General features: G+C 33.8%; 1 protein-coding gene across 1 annotated transcript; it reads right to left on the bottom strand.

Annotated features, from left to right (window-relative positions):
* Positions 1-8,943: 8,943 nt before the first annotated feature.
* LOC108998449 (protein ALP1-like) lies at positions 8,944-10,446 on the bottom strand. The gene is made up of 3 exons (XM_018975000.1): positions 9,886-10,446; positions 9,537-9,768; positions 8,944-9,416 (listed from the first exon to the last, which is right to left on the bottom strand). The coding sequence occupies exons 1-3, from the start codon at positions 10,444-10,446 to the stop codon at positions 8,944-8,946; spliced, it is 1,266 nt and encodes a 421-aa protein (XP_018830545.1).
* Positions 10,447-18,354: the final 7,908 nt, after the last annotated feature.

The raw sequence follows: 18,354 nt of genomic DNA, 5'->3' as shown, positions 1-18,354 counted from the left end.
TGCAGGTGGTTTTACCTTTATCTTTTCGATGTATTATTTTACAAAAAATCTTCACAACCTCCTAACACTCCACACTTCACATTATTTTTAATTTTTATTATCTTTTTCTTTTATTAAATATTTATTATATGAATAATGAATAAAAAATTTGAAATAATTTTAAAAAAATAAACTCAAAAAAAAATTTAAAAAAAATATTAAAAATTTAAAAAAGTGTGGAGTGTGGAGTGTGGTGGAGGTTGTGTAGCAATGCTCATTATTTTATCTCTACATATTTGTAATGATAGTTTAGAGAAGGTTTTAACGATATTAATAAGATATTTAGATCTCGTTTGTATTTGTAATTCATCTCAACTCACTTCAATTTATATCATCTCATCATTATAATTTTCTCAAATTTTCATATAAAATATAACAAACAATTCAACTTTTTTAAATTTCAAAACAAATTTCTTAAATTTTTACATAAAATATAATAAATAATTCAATTTTTATTCTACTATTCATAAACCATCTCAATTCATCTCAATTCTGAATTCAAACCACTCCTTATAATTTTAGAATATATAAATCTCGGATATTCTCTTTTAAAAAAAATTAAAAATAAATAAATAAAATTTTTATCATAGCAACTGTCAGGTTGTCTATCTGTAACAAAATAATATAGAAATAAAACTAAACAATTTTTCACCAAAACTAAGTTTGGATGTTAAAGTGAGTTGAGTCGAGTTGAGTTGAGATGATAAAATATTATTAGAATATTATTTTTTAATATTATTATTATTTTAAAATTTGAAAAAGTTGAATTGTTTATTATATTTTGTGTTGAAATTTGAAAAAGTTGTAATGATGAGTTGAGATCAATTGAGAGTAGTTTAGGTTCCAAACGTACCAACGTGTAGAAGACATCTAGAAGAGGTGGGACTAATCCGGGCCTACTTTTCATGAGGCCATGTATTAAGTTGCAGCAAACAGTCCATTCAAGTCGGCAATTCATGCTTAATACGACCGGATTGAGTAAAATATTAAGTGATTAAGAGGAGGGATGTTTGTCTTTATAATAATTCCACGAGACTTTAATTTAAATTTGATTAATTTTTTGAAATATAAATCTAAATACATTCAATTGATTAATCTTTTGAAATATAGATCCAAATGCGTTTACAGCGGTGTAGTGAACTTGTAAACAAGATCTCTAGCACGTATTGGGCCACCATGAACTTGTGATTTTCTATCCCATTGATGTATGTATTCCATCATTCGGACCAGTAATTTTAAATATGAAAAATGATATTTACAATTTATAACACTACTCATATAAAATAAGAGAAATGCTACTCTTAAATATGGGGCTCACAACAATTTTTGTTATTTAATGATTAAGAACATATCATCTCATCATTATAACTTTTTCAAATTCTCATACACAATATAATAAATAATTTAATTTTTTCAAATCTCAAAATAATAATAATATTAAAAATAATATTTTAAACTTTCATTTAAAACTAAAAATTCTCATCTCACTATATAAGTAAAAAGTTCATCTTCAAGATTATATTATATGGATTTTCTAAGTCTTAACTTTTTCAGGAATTTTTTGATTAATAACATTTAACCTTTGAAATTTTATATTAGCAAATAGGGGTGTACGACTAACGGTTTAGACCCGAAAAAAAATGAATGGTTCAGTCCGAACAGGATCGATAGTCTTATTGCTCGGTCTTGAGGTGTGGTTTTTTTTGGATCAGACTGGATCAAGATCAACCAAATGTATATACTTTTTAAATATTATATATATAATATATTGTTTTATATAGTAGTTGTATAAGTTAATTATTTAATTTTCATCTAAAGGATCACTATTAACCATATATACAATAAAATTATTTAATATTCATTAACTATATATAAAATTTTAAAGATATCACTTAATATTAATTTTACTACTTTAATTAATTTCTTGTATTAATTTTTTTGTAAAAAAAAAAGAAGATAAAAAAAATGCTCATCGACCGATTGAACCGATATCTAACAATCTGATCTGAGAAAAATAATGGACCAAAATTTTTAGACCAAACTGATTACACTCTTACTTGCAAACTATACGAACCTAGGTATGTGCTTTGCACATAGGTTCCTCCTGATAAACTATTTGTCATATAAGAAATACAACACTTTTAATGGCACATGGAGTCTATATACATACACATACAATTATACCTTAAAATATAGATTTCAGCTCATTTTCTTATTTGTTTTCAATTGTTATAACTTTTTTTTTCTATATCTAAAATTAAATTACGAATCTTACAGATTTTGGAAAAAAATAATTAAAGTAACTTGTTCTTGCACATCAAATAAGTCTTATCTACCATTTTGAATAGAGCAATAATAGGGATACAAGTCAATTATATTTTATTTACAACTGATTAAATAATATTTTTTTTAAACTCAAACACATCAAAATCAAAATTAAAATAAATATTTCAAAAAATATCATTTTATTTAAAGATCAAATTGTAAAAAAAAAAATATTATTTATCATCCTTTATACCATACATCAATATATATATAAATAAAAAAATAAATAAATATTATACATATTAATATATTATATGAAAATAATAAATAACATTTCTCACTCACAAAAGAGTAGCTGTTTATCGGTTCCCTTTTAAAGAACTCTTCATTTAAAAGACTAAAAAAAAAGAATCATTTAATACAATTAGCTGTCACGACAAAGCCGAATTTTATACCTTCCGGGTCTTGCAATCAAGCTCATTAATGGATGTAATTTATTGACTCATTAATGAGTGTGATTTATTGAGTACTCATTAATTAATGAGTTGCTCTACAACACACGAGGTTTTTTAATATATTTTTTAAAATTTAAAATTTTATATCTCATCTCATCTGTCAAATATATCCTAAAATTATTGAATGTTTCCTTCATATATAAACTTTCTAACTCGCATTTTAGAAGTGAACCTTAGTGGGAATTACAAATGCAAGGCATGTGCTTAGCTCCATATATCTGCACCTTATCATAATTGTATCACTACTCATGCGAGGATGTGTTGAAACAAGAGAAGAAATCCCCTCTCGAGGATAAAAGGCGGGCAACGAGGATATAACCGGGTGAGTAAAATGCAACTAGTCTAGGAGAAGGGCAAGGGGCATTATGTAGAATGTTTAGCAGACACGATTAAGTACCAAGCGATAAAAGAACTTTTTGCCCAACACCAGGTGAGCAAATGATGCGCTGACCATACATGGGTGAGCAACGCGTAAGGATAAGTTCGATGCAAACGTGAAAGCTCTTCAAGGGAACATAGAAAGAGGGCATCATGTGTTGTACATAAGGCTCATAGTTCATGAGAAATGTCACGTATAGAGTGAGCCTGCGGAAAAAAGATTACGAACCTACATGCCATATTGTTTTATCTCAAAGGTATGACCTGGCACCATGTGGGAGATCCTTATTAGGGGAAAGACTGCGAGCTTAGACCCAAGGCAAGCTGCAATGACGTACACGCCTTGTTCCCATCAATATTTGCCATCCATTAAGACTAGAGGACTAATGGACGGTTAAGATTGAAGGTCTCTCATTAAAGTATATATGGAGTTGGACAAACATTAGAATGAGGATTGGCAGTCCCAAAGTATAAAAGGCATTGGACAAAAGCCAAAATCTCACTTTTAATATCGTCAAGTGTTTGTCGTTTCCTCCAGTTAGAGTTTTTAAAAGCAAGTGACTTCAAAGCGTGCGACAGAATGATCAACAGTGGTGTTACTATAATTTTCGAAGTATTGTTCAAGTAGGTTAGCTCAACTCCTACGATCATACTAGGAATATGAGTTAAATGTTTGCGAGTATATTGTAAGTTCAGTGTTTGCATATTCTGTAACAGACCTCCTTCTTATATGAAAGTACATTATTTTTTATTATGTTTATTGGTTACCTTTACACTGTGATTTTAAGATGATGAGTTTGAGATCTGTGAATTGATGATATTATGATTTCAAGTATTAAGTCTTTTTGTGTGTATATAATCATGGATGGGTTGAGGAGTTACTGCGTCATTCCTACGACACGTTGCCATGAGTTTCATATGGGTAGAGTGATTCTCCGTGATAATTGGGGTGGAACATCTTTGTACTGGTCTCACTTGATGATACGAGTAAAGTGAGTCCCCGGGTTGATCATGCGTGGTGTTTTTGTGTGTGTTGACCATGTAAAGCAATTCCCCGTGTTGAGCGGGTGGAACAATTTTCTGTTCGTACTTATGTGACGCGATGTGAATTTTATGTGAATTGATAAGATGATGGTTTATTGCCTTGTTAATGACTATACATATATGAGATTTAGGGTGATTTTTTGCCATACTTATATACTTGAGATATATTCTGAGGATGATATCTTGCTATGATTATGAATACATGTGTTTTGTTTGAAGGGTGATTCCTTGCCATGAATAAATATGTGTGTTTACAAATTTATTTACATGAAACAATGCATGTATATTCATTTCCATTATCATTCATTAATAATAATGTCATGGATTTTATTCTATTAGAATTTATTAGAAGTTCATTGTGGTAGTCCAACCTACAGTTTCATTTATTGAAGCCGTAGATATTGATGCAGATTTAGCCTAGAAAGAATTTTTTGAAGAAAAATGATCAACCCCACCCGAGATGTGGACACGTAGGCCATCTCTTTTAGTAGTTGTTTGTATTTGTTAATATATTTATTTTAGTTAGGCAACAAACTATGTACGGTTTGTTGTATTTTGTTATAAGTGATGAACTAATGACATTGTATAATATTATTTGGGAAGAAATGAAGATGACATATGGATATTACAATTGAAGGATAACATTTCTTAATAATACAAATCAATGGTACATTTAGTATTAGTCTCCGACTAATCTCTTTACTTATTCCGCTTAAATTTTAATATAATTTGGCGTGTGCTCAACTTGAGAATACACGTCTAACCCTGAGTAAGATATGGGGTGTTGTTCGTCAGTTGGCACCCCTGGCACCACAGACACTAGCTTGACTCTTTATTTTGAAACGAGGGCACCACTACTCCAATATCTAATATGAGTTTCATATTAGAAGTTATAGATAATTTAATACAATGATTGTGCCATAAACATCTAAGTATAAGCAAAGTGCTACAAAAACACCACACTGAAACCTCTAAAATATGTGATTAGAGATGTAACTGGTCCAGTCCAGTCCAGTTCGATTTTAGACAAATTTTGGAACTGAATCGGTATACACCAATTTTAAAAATTATTTAAGAGCTGATATGGATCGATTCATCATCGAAACTGAAACTTTTGGTTTTTTTTTTTTTTAATTTCGGTTCGGTTTACTGTTTACACATGTGACACTACATAAGTTTAGTATTATAATTTTTTCAACACTAAACTTAATTGTTAGAATTTACTATTAACAATTACTAATTCATTCTTGTCTAATTATAGTACAAGTAATGTCTAACTTATTAGTGAGATTAAGATTAATAGGCTTGAATAATAAAATTAAACTAATATAGTTAGTGTCTATTTATAATAGTATAGTATAAGTAGTGTCCGACTTTTATCAAATGTTATATTAATATTATGTTATAAGATTAATAGATTTGAATAATAAGATTAAGGGCAGGTTTGGATGTTGAGACGAGATGAAAATTTTGAGAATTTTCATGAATAGTATAGAGATAGTTTGAGTTAAAATTTTCGGATGTTTTAAGAAATTTTTGTGGGTCCCATAGTGAGATGTGCTTGGAAGTAAAGTTGAGATGAGAATTTTTGGAATTTCTGGAAGATAATTGAGATAGACAGGCGGGGCCCACTGGCTGTGCATTTATTGCTCGTCAGCCGAGACGTTACAAGTCCCCAAAAGTCGTCTCCGAAACACATCAACTTCTCTTCCTTCTTCGTCTCCCTCCAAGCTCGAAAATGCAAATGAAAACCCTCACTTCAAAGCCAGCCCTTTCGGTCTGAATATTGCCGCTCCTGGTGGTGATAGCTGCGTTTGAAGATCCCATTTCCTCATTTCAACATTTCTGTAAGACCTGGACCGAGCCCTTGCGTTTCTTTCCCAACATCGCCTGCGTTTTAACACCCTCCCTCTCCAGCCGCAGCGACGGACTCCTGGCGTCTTCGATTTACAATTTTCCCTCACAAACCAGAGCAGGACAACCTGGTAAGTTCCCGTATTTTTATTGTTGAGCTAAACGAAGTCGATGTTAGGTAGATTAGGGTTTCCCTATGTTTGCGCTGCATCTCCATTTCATTGCGGGTGCAGGGTGTTCTTATAGTGTCAATGGTCAGGATCGAACACACAATGGTTTAAATGATTTTGCTAAATGCCCCTGTTGTACATATGGTAGTGCCTACTGGTTGGCTGTGTGTTCGATTTCATTGCTGATCCCGTAATTTTGCTAAATACTTGTGCGTAGTTGTGGTCCAAATCAGTAAGGGTGTTTGGAGTTATGTATTTTGGGGGTTGATTGGATTCTCGCACGAGGTGGAGACGGGTGTATCTGCTGTTTCTGTCAATACATTTCGCCCAAAATTGTTGGGTGTATCTCCTGTGTTTTGATCTCATCTCTTGTGACTGCTTCCACTCCAATATATGGAGATTAACATGGTTAAAATAATTGTTACGTTATGTTGGGCTTCTATCATTCTCCATTCTCAAGTATAGTACTCTCATACGGACGGGGTGAAAACATTTGTTGTTGCAACATCCAACGTCCACCTTAAGGGGCAGAGAGGGGTTGTCATAATTAATACAAAAAATATAGTCAAGTGATACGTTAACAACTGCAATTAACTTTCCAAAACCTATTTCTATATTGTTGCAATTGTTCAGCTTTTCGTTCCACATTGTCTTTGAATTCCATTAGTCACCATGTGAATCAGCTCTTATGGGAAAATAATATTGTTGAGGTTAATGACTAGTTTGTTTGGTTGGGAAAGGGTTACTAGGAGGTTTATCCTAGTAACTACATTTCAAGTAGGTACAACTTCAAATAGACACAGCTTTCCTGACCATGCCAAACAAAGGCACTCGTCAACCCATGGAACTGCTCAATAGAGTTTGTCACCCGCAACATATTTTTATAGTTTCCAAGATCCATGTTGATGTTATAATATTCTGACCGCCATTCACGAATACCAACCTATATTATGCTGTTATATATTTAAGAGTATGCATTTCCCTGTATAAAATCAGCATTATAAATTCTGGTGGGCAGTGTGAAAGGCCAGCTTCTTGTGAGCTGTCTGCCTTTATTCTCCTTCGCAGTGAGATGAGAAACTTGACCCTATCTCTTGCTTTCTTTCTGGTTTATACTTTGTATGCAAGAACCATGGCAACGAGTAGCGGTGTGTCCATAAACTGCGCTCATCCTATGAGGCCAGAAGATGAGCTGGTATACGGACAAAGACCTCTATGCTATTGTGGGATTCCCTCCAAACTGCGGACTTCGGCCAAGAGCAACAGTTTTGGGAGGCGGTTTTTTAATTGTCGATATTACAAGGGGGAAAACCAGTGTGGATTCTTCCAATGGGTTGATCTTGCAAGGTCGCTACCAGTTTGTTGTCAGCGCACCTTGGAATTAGCAGATCAAAGGAATGAAAGGGTGAAGGCTGAACGTGCAAGAATAGAAGCTGCCAAGTTCCAATCAATGAAGAGGAAGTACAACATTGCCTTGATCACATCTTTGGTATTATTGCTTGCATTATTATGTACTGTTAAATTTGAGAAGCTTAATGATAATGTAAATCATTTAATGCTACCTAAATGATTTACATGTCATACATTTTACATAATTACTGGTGTTACTATTAACAATTAAGTGTAGTTATATGTGCACCCTTTTTTGAGAACTGTTGTATTTATTTGTCTATTACAAGGAGGCCATTTCTTGGGGTGTTCTTTCCTGGATGCTTGTAAAAACTCTCACTACAAAACAAAAATAATGCAAGCTAGCTTCATTACATGCATCTTGTATCAGATGATAATTGTTGTAGTTGAATTAAAGCTATAGACTTACCCATGGAACCAGTAGCATTCATGAATTTTTGTTTTACTGCCAGACCCGTGCTTTTGTTCTGCTCATATAATGGTTGTTCACCATTATATGAATAAAGACACAACACATTTTGTAAATACTCAAAAGGTTGCAGTGCCTCTTTCGGAAGTGATCGAATCATCCTTAAATTGACTACCTCCACTCAGATATGACACAAACTGCCTTTCTCTGGATAATTAATAGGTGAAATGGTGATTTATGGTAAGAAGGTGGACTGATTTACCTACACAGCCACTTCATTTATGTGCATCGAGTAATCTTTCAAATGTGAAAGTGCCACCACAAGCCTATGATATTCCATCCCGAGTATACACAGCAGACAAAAGACTAGTTTGGCTGGCAAAGTGATCGAATAATCCTCCACACTCTGCCACAAACTTCCTTTTTCGGTACAAGTATTACATGAATTCGTGATTTTTAGGTAAAGCTATATCTACACTGCTACTTCATCTATGTAGCTGGAGTAAAGTTTCGCCTATAATCCGTTTTATTATCATATTAGATTAGAACAAAAATGAATCCACCATAAAAAATTAAACAACATCTTGCAGATTCGATTTACCTTGAAAACAAATGAGAATCCACCATAAAAAAAATAAAACACAAGAAAAAAAAATATGATGGAACATCTTGCATATGCGTGACTTGCTGGGACACGCATAACTTCATTAAAGACAAAATATGAAAAACATACATCATGTAAAGAGTGCCGTTCACAAACAAATAGAGTACATATCACACTTGGCAAATACACTTATACCAAATAGTTTTAATTTAAATACTACAAAACCATCCAGACTTTTTCAAAGGCAATACGCAATCATTCCCCAAACCTATCTTCCCACATAGGGATTGCAATCCCATCTCTCTGTGCTGCCATAACTCCAGCTGACTCATGGGACATGTCAACCACCTCAGAGGTTTCGCCCAAGTCGTCGGCCGCATCCATATTTTCTTCACTCAACTGAAGCGCCAATGCAGCCTGAATAAACTCATCATTTGGCGTTATCGTTTTAATAAGGTTGTGCAATGTACAACATGCGGTAACAAGCATCCCTTGCCTGGTAGGCCGATATCGAGGCATCGCATTTAATATTTGAAACCGATTTTTCAGTAGCGCAAATGTACGCTCAATAATATTGCGTAGGGATGAATGACGGAAGTTAAAATAATCTTTATAGCCTCGGAATTGACGACCGCTATAACGATCAGATCTATGATACCTTTCTCGTGGATACGGAGGCATAAACTTCTCAATGCATGGAAATGCAGAATCAACAAGGTAATAATGGCCTACAAAATTAGAAAAATTACCAACACAATTGGAAGTAATGCCGCTCAAAATAGTTTCTAATTACCAACTTGGTCAACGGCATGTCAACTGAACTGTTTAAAAAAAAAACAATTATTTACCTTGTGGTGGCCAAGGAAATTTATTCGGAGATCGACTCAAAGCATCCAAGAATACTCGAGCATCATGGGCTGTTCCCTCCCAGCCAGTATATACATACGTGAACTTCATATCGAAGTCACATAAGCACAACACATTTTGTGCGATTCGACCACGATGATTTCTATATGCGTTACTCAGTCTAGTTGGTGCAGCAGCGTCAATCATGGTTCCGTCCATCGCACCAAGACATTTCTGCAAAACCATTATCATATAACGCAGTACATTAGTTAGTAAATATTTTGATATCATGAAAGCTTAAATTAATATAATGCTATTAATAAAAAAACAAATAAAAAAATTATAAAATACCTCAAACCATGGATAATTGTGTGGGTTCCCTGTAATGTAAGGATGGACCCCATCTATGTTTGTAGGCCTAATGACAGTTCTCCCTAGCTGATGTAGCGCCCGCATGACTGTCTTCACATGCCGATTAATTGTCTCGCTGGAATGTTGGAATCGGTCTCCAACGATACGCTGACCTTGTGCATGGCCAACAAGAAGGCAAAACATCCCTAATGATTCCTCCACAGTCACCCTCTCTGTAGGGTCCATTATGAAGGACTGTCGTAAAAGATCACAGACATATCGGAAGGCCGGTACTTCCATTCGAAACATTGTTCTGCAAGTCCTTGGGTTCCCATTCAAGACGGAATCAATATATTGATTCCCCCGTAGGCCAATATTGTGTTCCGGGATGAGAACTCGAGGCGAGCTCAATTGTGATGCCATCCACATCATGTAGACGATGTTCACCTCCTGCGTTGCGGCTTCATCCCCACTCGATTGATATGTGGCCATAGGGTCATCCGACTCACTGGTACGAGTCCTACTTGAGCTAGAATCCTCAATCTCGCTGTTTGTCTCCATCGATCGGGGTTCTTCCGAACTACTATGGTTATCCATTATGAATACTGGAATGGTTGGACATGAAAAACATAACAATATTACAGGTTCATCTTTAAATTGAAGTGGATAGCGTTGCGGTTTTGGAATAAATCAACAAAATAATCGAAATTTTTTTTTAGCCTACTCGTCATTGTCATAACATTTAGGTCTTGAGTTTCGCATTAAATAGGGTTAATAATGGCATGTCAAATTCATGAAGCACAAAGTAGCGGTGTGAAAATGTTAACAGGCATCACAAACTCAAGTACAATGCGTTTGAAGAAAACATAAACATCCTGCAAATAAGTGGCTATTCAACGTCAGAAATACATGAAACATGCTGGAAATAAATAGCTGTCTTCAAATGAAAAAACAACAGACAATAAGTAGAAAGACATGCATAAAAGCCACGAAAATAAAGAGCAGCCTCCAACACTTTCACCGATCACTGCAAACTCCAAGCCCACTGGCTTCTGCGGGCATCTGAGATAGAGACAAATGCCCTCTGCACTTTTGTGCTCAACAAGCGGTCGAACGCCTTGTTAAAGAGGTCGGTCGGTAGGGGAGGTTGTACTTCTTCAAGCAGCTTCATACAATGCATATGCAATTCAAACGCACTAGATGACTCCATGCTAGTGTTCCCTTTACTGCGCTTCCTCGACCTGCTGTACTCCATCGATTCCATCGCTGCCTGTTCTCTGGCTTCGGCTGAACGTTTAATAGCATCAAGGGTCTCGCTCATTTGCACTTGAATGGCTGGGTTACTCATGGGCCCCCCCCCTTTGTCGTGTACGAGATCCGCTAGCATATGAGGCGGAGAAGGGTCTAGGTGGGATGTGGGGATCGGCCGAGGGGGCTGCATCATGATCAGTAAATGGTCGGCCACGACCTTGCTGCTCCTCATCAAGCAAGCGCTCATCATCACTGTCTGGGGCCGGATCTGTCGAGGCCCGATGCATGGTACCAGTCGCAACTGAACAACCAAATATTGTACATAGTTGTTCATACTTAGGGCATCTGTACGTCTTGAAATGCTTCCATGATGGTCTCACCTAATAGAAGAAGGGAGTGATTAGATGGAAAGATGGAATGATGAATTTAATTATTTACAAATACATTGTAAAACAAGAGCGAAATTTATAGGTAGTACCCGAATGGCATTCATCCAGTGTTCTTCACTAGCAATTGGTGCTTTCCTCGCTGAGTCCCACCCCAAGCCGGTTTGCTTCATGAGATCGGTAAATTCCCGCTGTCTTCGCTTGAGACGGGCAATTTTGCCCTTAACTTGATCAGAATTAAAATTTTTTGGCCCAACGGCAGACAACCTCTCAGCAAGCCTTACATGATCACCGTTTGTGATCCTCCCTCCCCTCAATCTATCCGAGATTGTGTCTTCATACAACATCTCTATGAGCAGTTCCTCAAACCCATCTGCCCATAAGCTTCCATCCCGGGTCGAGTCGATGGTATCATTCTCCATGTGGTTCTAATATATGGAAAATAAAAACCCATGGTTTGCACATGCAGTGAGAAGAACCAAACCAGATTTCGATTGTTCAAAGACACCATAAGATTGTGATGAGACAATGCCATGAAATAGATGGAAGTTGGTACATAATTACTACAATTGTACTCTCATATCAAAGCTAGAATGAAGTAAGTAGATAAGAAGGTTAGATGGAAGAAGTTAAGAAGTTGACGGGGTGGTAAATTGTTATAAAAAGCACAAAAGTTTCATACCTTCGTAGACGATGACCTGGATGTTGAGCGTAAGTTGTAACGCTACAACAAGAAATGGTATAAATTAGGCCTCGGACAAACCAAATAAAGTACCAATTTATGTGGCTTCCAAGAGTGTGGATGATATATAGAGCACGGTGAAACCCATTTTCAGATGATAGAAATTACCAATCCTAGTTATTTTCATTTCCTTTTTCCAATCATACCATGGTTGGAAAAAGTCCAACAAATCCAAATAGATAGGAATTAAAATGGACTAATTGTTATAAATTAAATAAAACACAAGTTTAAAACTTTATAAACTCAAGATGGGAGATCTAAACGTCCACTACCTAATACTTGAGATTTATTAGGTAGTCTTTAGAGTACAACAAATGTTACTCCCATTCTATCACACTCTGCCATGTCATTCAAATTAGTGCCCACGAGAGGCACAATTTTAATGGCCTGCCATTTTGTGCTACGACAGGACAATCACGTCGTCTAGGTCTCAGGAGTATTGAGGTGAATTTTTCGTCAACTTATACTAGTAATTGTGTCATTGAATGTTGTGGCATCAGCCTTGGTATGAAGTTAATGACATACCAAGATCCATATGTTACTGAACCCTAGATGACTTCAGGGGTGATTGTCGGTTGTTATGTTTGCTGCAAGAAGTTAGGTGCAAATGTGAAAGCAAGTCCTAGAATAACTCATATTCCCCTCTTCCTAGTAGCATTCACCACATTTCCTAAGCTAATAAAATTCCCAAATAAGGCTCAAGAAAAGTGCAACTGAACAATTGTTGTTGGATGTAGATCCCTTGTGAATGTCTAGTCTACCTACCATAAAGATTCCATTTTGTAATACAAAGGGACAAGTAACTTAACCCTCAGACTAAAAACTTGTTGAACTTATTAGAAACTATAATATCTTACCTTTAATATATGATATTTGAATTTAGTTAACCCTGAAAAGCTCCCCTTGCTAGTGGGGATTTTGGATTAGTTCACCTAGAACAGCTTCCATTCCCACTCGGATGATCTCTACTTATTTGTCGATATCAAATACCATGTAACAAAGAATTTATAGACGTTTTATACCGTGTACCACTCTATGGGTATGGTGCGTAATTCATGCCAGAAATGCTACATTATTTGTGATGTTTACACACGGGTAGATGAGTGTGATACATGGCCTTCAACGTCCAGCTTGCCAAGACCCTCCCTCTCCAATCAAATTCTATAGTCAGTAAGGTATGGTTCGATTTATGCATGCCCCAAGTGTTTAGTCGGATAACACATTTACCAAACATACTGACATTCTGTTCTTACCAAACCACCCCATGTCCTCAAAACATACTGAACAAAAATTACAAACCATTTCAAGGCCTCAAGACACTCGGATCATTGACAATATAGACATCAATACAAACACTACCAATCCAAATATAATGAATATCACATGTGAGAAATAAAGCCTAATGATGTGAACGACAGAAAAATACATGGACATCTGTTCAATAACAACTCCAACTACTGAAGGTTTTCCCACACACACCACGGATTGACAATATTGCTACAGCTTCTGATCCAGCTTAAGTGGGTGAAAGTATGATGGAAAAATACCTGGTAGGAGCGTGTCTTCGGACCGGTGGTGGTGGAGTTATGGACGGCCAGCCATCTATTGTGACATTTCAGGATGCTGTTGCGAGACTTGCACCGGTTCATTGGGGTGCCTTCGGTTCGAGTGGTTCCCGTATTTTTATAGACCATTTCTTTGGGGCAATGAGGCAGCCGAAGTGATCAAACCAACACAGTGTTAGTTGGTACAATTCGCCAGCCACGCGAGGCGATGGGTCTGCTCTAGAGGTCACTTCTATTCCTGAGGAGGACGCAGAACAGAGGCAGAGAAAGAGGGGCAGAGATTCGACTGGGTGGGGGTGAATGATGTTTACACTGCCAATGACCAGGTTAGGCGCAGAGATTCCCCTTGGCAAGATGATTTGAACACACAAAGGGTTGGAGCACAGTGCCTTCAAGGGAACGAGAATTGAAACGACGTCACTTCCAAACCAGAGGTTGCGGAGACGCGGTTCGAAGAGAGGAGTTGGGTTGCGCTGGTTTTCGCATGAAGTCACGCTGCGAAGAGGTTGGCCGAAGAACTGATATGTGCCTTACATGTAGGGCTGCGTCGTGCATTTAACCCACCAGGGATGTATTGTTGGACTGGGTCTCACCCTAGATGAACGGCAGCTCCATTAAAGACTACACAGGGGTAGTTCGAAAGAGGGAAGAGAGAGGTTACGGGAAAAGTACATTGTACTTTAGGGACAACAGCTAATATATTTCAGAGTGTTGTCATATCTATAAATAGTGCTCGAAAATTCTTTATCTCGATTCTGATTTATATGAACAGTGCGTTTGGATATATTATCTCGTCTCAGGTTGAGACAAGTTACGAAATTCTGAGTTTCGTCCCAGCATCCAAACCAGCCCTAAGACTTCATGTTATATTAATTAGTAATTTAACATATAATATAAAAATATATACATCACTGATTGGGTTTAAACCGATTTTTAAAATATAAAAAGGGATACCAGATCAAACTATTGGTTTGATTCGGTCTATTCGGTTCGGTTCAACCGATTTTTTAATTCTTTTTACATCCCTAGATGTGATACAAAGTATTGTAAGGAGAAATTCGGTCACAACAAATTTTTAATGACATCATTAGTTCTTTATCTTTACAGTAAACATGCGGAACAATCCATCATAAGCCCATGAAGTAATTCAGATTTTAATATTTACAATAGCAACCCAATCACTGGAAAATAATATTCAAAAGATAGTAACAACATAAACAAATAGGTAATAACATATTAATGTATACATATTATAGCTCTTTAAAGAAAATCATCATCAATCAATCCTACGAAGAAAAATAGGAGAAATGTGAGACACGGTATAAAGCAAAACAATTCCCAAAGCAATAGAAAAGACAAAAAATCAAACCAATCGAGACTACTTGTTAGCTACTGTTACTGAAATTGTGTCCAAGAATTTTTGAGTCCAAAATCATTTTCAACTTAAAAAAAAAATAAAAAACATTTGCAGGTTTGTAGTAGAACAACTTATCAGTGAAATGCATTAAACAAGCACACTTTTGATTACATTAGTAAGATGTTAGATATGCATGCTTACATTAGTTAGGATGTTAGATATGCATGTTTAAAATTAAATTAAAAAAATAATTTTAATAAGCATACCTATTTAAATGGATAAGATTTATGGCATGTATGTGTACTTTTTAGTTTATAAAATTGGGTATAAGTTGTTAAAGGACTGTGGTCTGATTAGTATAACTCTAGCTTCCAAAATAGAGATATGGAATTCGAAGCCCCATTCTGTCAAATGTATAAAAAAAAAAAAAAGGGGCACAACTTACAACAATATTATAAAATAAAAAAAAATAACAATTGAAAAAATGGGCAAACAAAACAAAATTACTCAAAAATCATCCCAAGTTGAGAAAGGGGAAGAATCTTTTAAAAGATTCTATGTAGCTAGTCGTAAGCCCAGTGATGAAAAGAGATCAAGGTTGTATTTGAATGTTGAGCTGAGTTAAGTTCTTTATGAATAATAATGAGTTGAGATAATAGAGTGAGTTTTGTGAGATTCACCTAAGATGATTTTAAATGTATATAAATGTTAAGATGAATTTAAATATACTTATGAGGAGTTAAAAAATATTATGAGTCTTATATGTAAAAAATTGTTAAATTGAAGGTTGTAAGTCTTATGTGTAAAGAACTTTTGTGTTGAGATAAAATTAATAATTTAAAAATTAAATATTTAAATATTAAATTTAATTTAAAATTAAGCTAAACTAAGTTAAACTTATATGAATTTAATAGCCAAACGGGGTATACAGCACCTAGCAACGCCCAAAGTTCCCACTAAAGAAAAAAAATAGCCGAAATGTAATTTTTCATGTCAAACAAAATCTACTATTATTTTTTTTAGACAACAAAATCTACTATTCATAGGGTAAGACGAGCTTTAATATATAAAAAGATATAAATATTTGTACATTTATTCGTTTGGCTATTAAATTAATTTTAGATGATCTGTAAATAATAATAATTAAATAAATAATTAATAATTGATAACAAACTGTTTATAAATAAAAAATAAAAACTAATAATAATAAATAAGTCTCATTCACTTAGAGTGAAATAAGAGAGATACAATCATACAATAATTATCTTTTTTTTTTTTAATTCTCAAAAAAAAAATATCTTATTTTTTTAATTTTCTTAAATTCTTTATACACTAAATACATACACGAACTAATAAATGATATGTGTGTACTAAATTAATACGGCATTTAAGGATTTCTTGATAAAGAAAAAAAATTTAAGAAATGGAAGGTGAGTTGCACAGCTGGCAGAAAATTGAACTCAAGTGGCAGAAAATGTCAGACACAGTGTTTAGGGCTGCGACCTTAATGCTTTTTTAAAGCGGCAGTTGATCTGATCTGTTATTCAACCTTAAGCATTTAATTACATTTACGAAATTTTTACGCTCTAATAAAATAATTTTATTTATAAAGAGTAATGTTACTATTATTCAAATAGATTTTATAAAAATAAAATTATAAATTTATGTCTCTTTCCGTGATACGTATATATATCTATTTTGAGTGTTACTGCTTGCTACTCATATTTATGAATTTATTTAATAAATTTATTATTAGTGTACTTGTATTTTTTATTTTTTTTTAAATATTTTTTAAACAATCTTATTAATAACTATTTCTTTAATTATTAAAAACAAATACTCAAACATTAATTTTGAAGGGGGAAACTCATGGGGGCCAAGTATAATTTTCTATCTAATTTATAATTTTACATTTTAACGTATTATATTAAGGTTTCGTTTGGAATCAAAAATCCTCTCAACTCATCTCAACTCATCATTACAATTTTTTCAAATCCCAATACAAAATATAATAAACAATTCAACTTTTTCAAATCTTAAAATAATAATAATAATAATAAATAATATTCTAACAATATTTTATTATCTCAACTCAATTCAACTCAACTCACTTCAACATCCAAACGCAACCTAAATCATGAAAATTTATATGTTTATTTTTATATTTTTTTTTTACAATTAAAACATTTTTTTTTTATCAAAATATCTCACGCAATCTTTATAATAATAATAATAAATTCTTAAAAGACCCAAAAACTTTTCCTAAAAATTGCTATTCAAACATATTTTTAATGAATCCCAAGACTTCTTCAAACTCTAATATCTCTAGAAAAAGTTTCTCAAATCAAACTTCACTATTATCGCAGAATTCCTTAAAAACTATCTCTAACTTCCTTAGAATTAAAAGAATTTTAGTATATATATATAACGACCAAATGTCTCCCAAGAACTAAGAATTTCTAATGTTTGAATTAGGTTATATAATTTAAAAAGAGATAAGCCAAAATAATTAATCAAAAATCTGTATTAGTCTTGAATAATATTTAATAAGTTATGCCCTATGTTATATTTACATCTTATGTCATATTATTCACTGATTATTAGCTTTAAAAAAATAATCGATAAAAAATTCATATGATTAAAGTGTATGTATATATCATTTAGAGTGATGGTCTAAGACCTCTACACTATAAATTACGTAATTAAATAGTATTATTTAATTTAAAAAAGAAATGTTAAAAATTAAAATTTACTAATCCAAATATTACCATTTAAACTAGATCGATGTAATGAACCGACTATAATACCATTCAATCTAATTTGTAAAATTTACCTGTTTCTATTTTCGGTGTGAGAGACTATAGAGTACGAAGTAATATCTACCCCTCAGTCGCTATTTAGATTTTGAATTGAGTTGAATTGAAATGATAAAATATTATTAAAATATTATTTTTTAATATTATTATTATTTTAAAATTTTAAAAATTAAATTATTTATTATATTTTATATTAAAATTTAAAAAATTTATAATAATAAATTAAAATAAATTAAGAGGATTTAAGAAACGAGACGAACTTACTCTCTCAGTCTGACCCAGGAAATAATTACTCCTATATATATATGCATGCATTTATCCCAACCAGCAACAACCAGAGTTGGCAAACAAA

This window comes from Juglans regia, chromosome 14, assembly GCF_001411555.2.
Source record: "Juglans regia cultivar Chandler chromosome 14, Walnut 2.0, whole genome shotgun sequence".
NCBI classification, from domain to species: Eukaryota; Viridiplantae; Streptophyta; class Magnoliopsida; order Fagales; family Juglandaceae; genus Juglans; species Juglans regia.
Note: the sequence above shows the minus strand (reverse complement) of the source record. Positions and strands in the feature narration are given on the sequence as shown.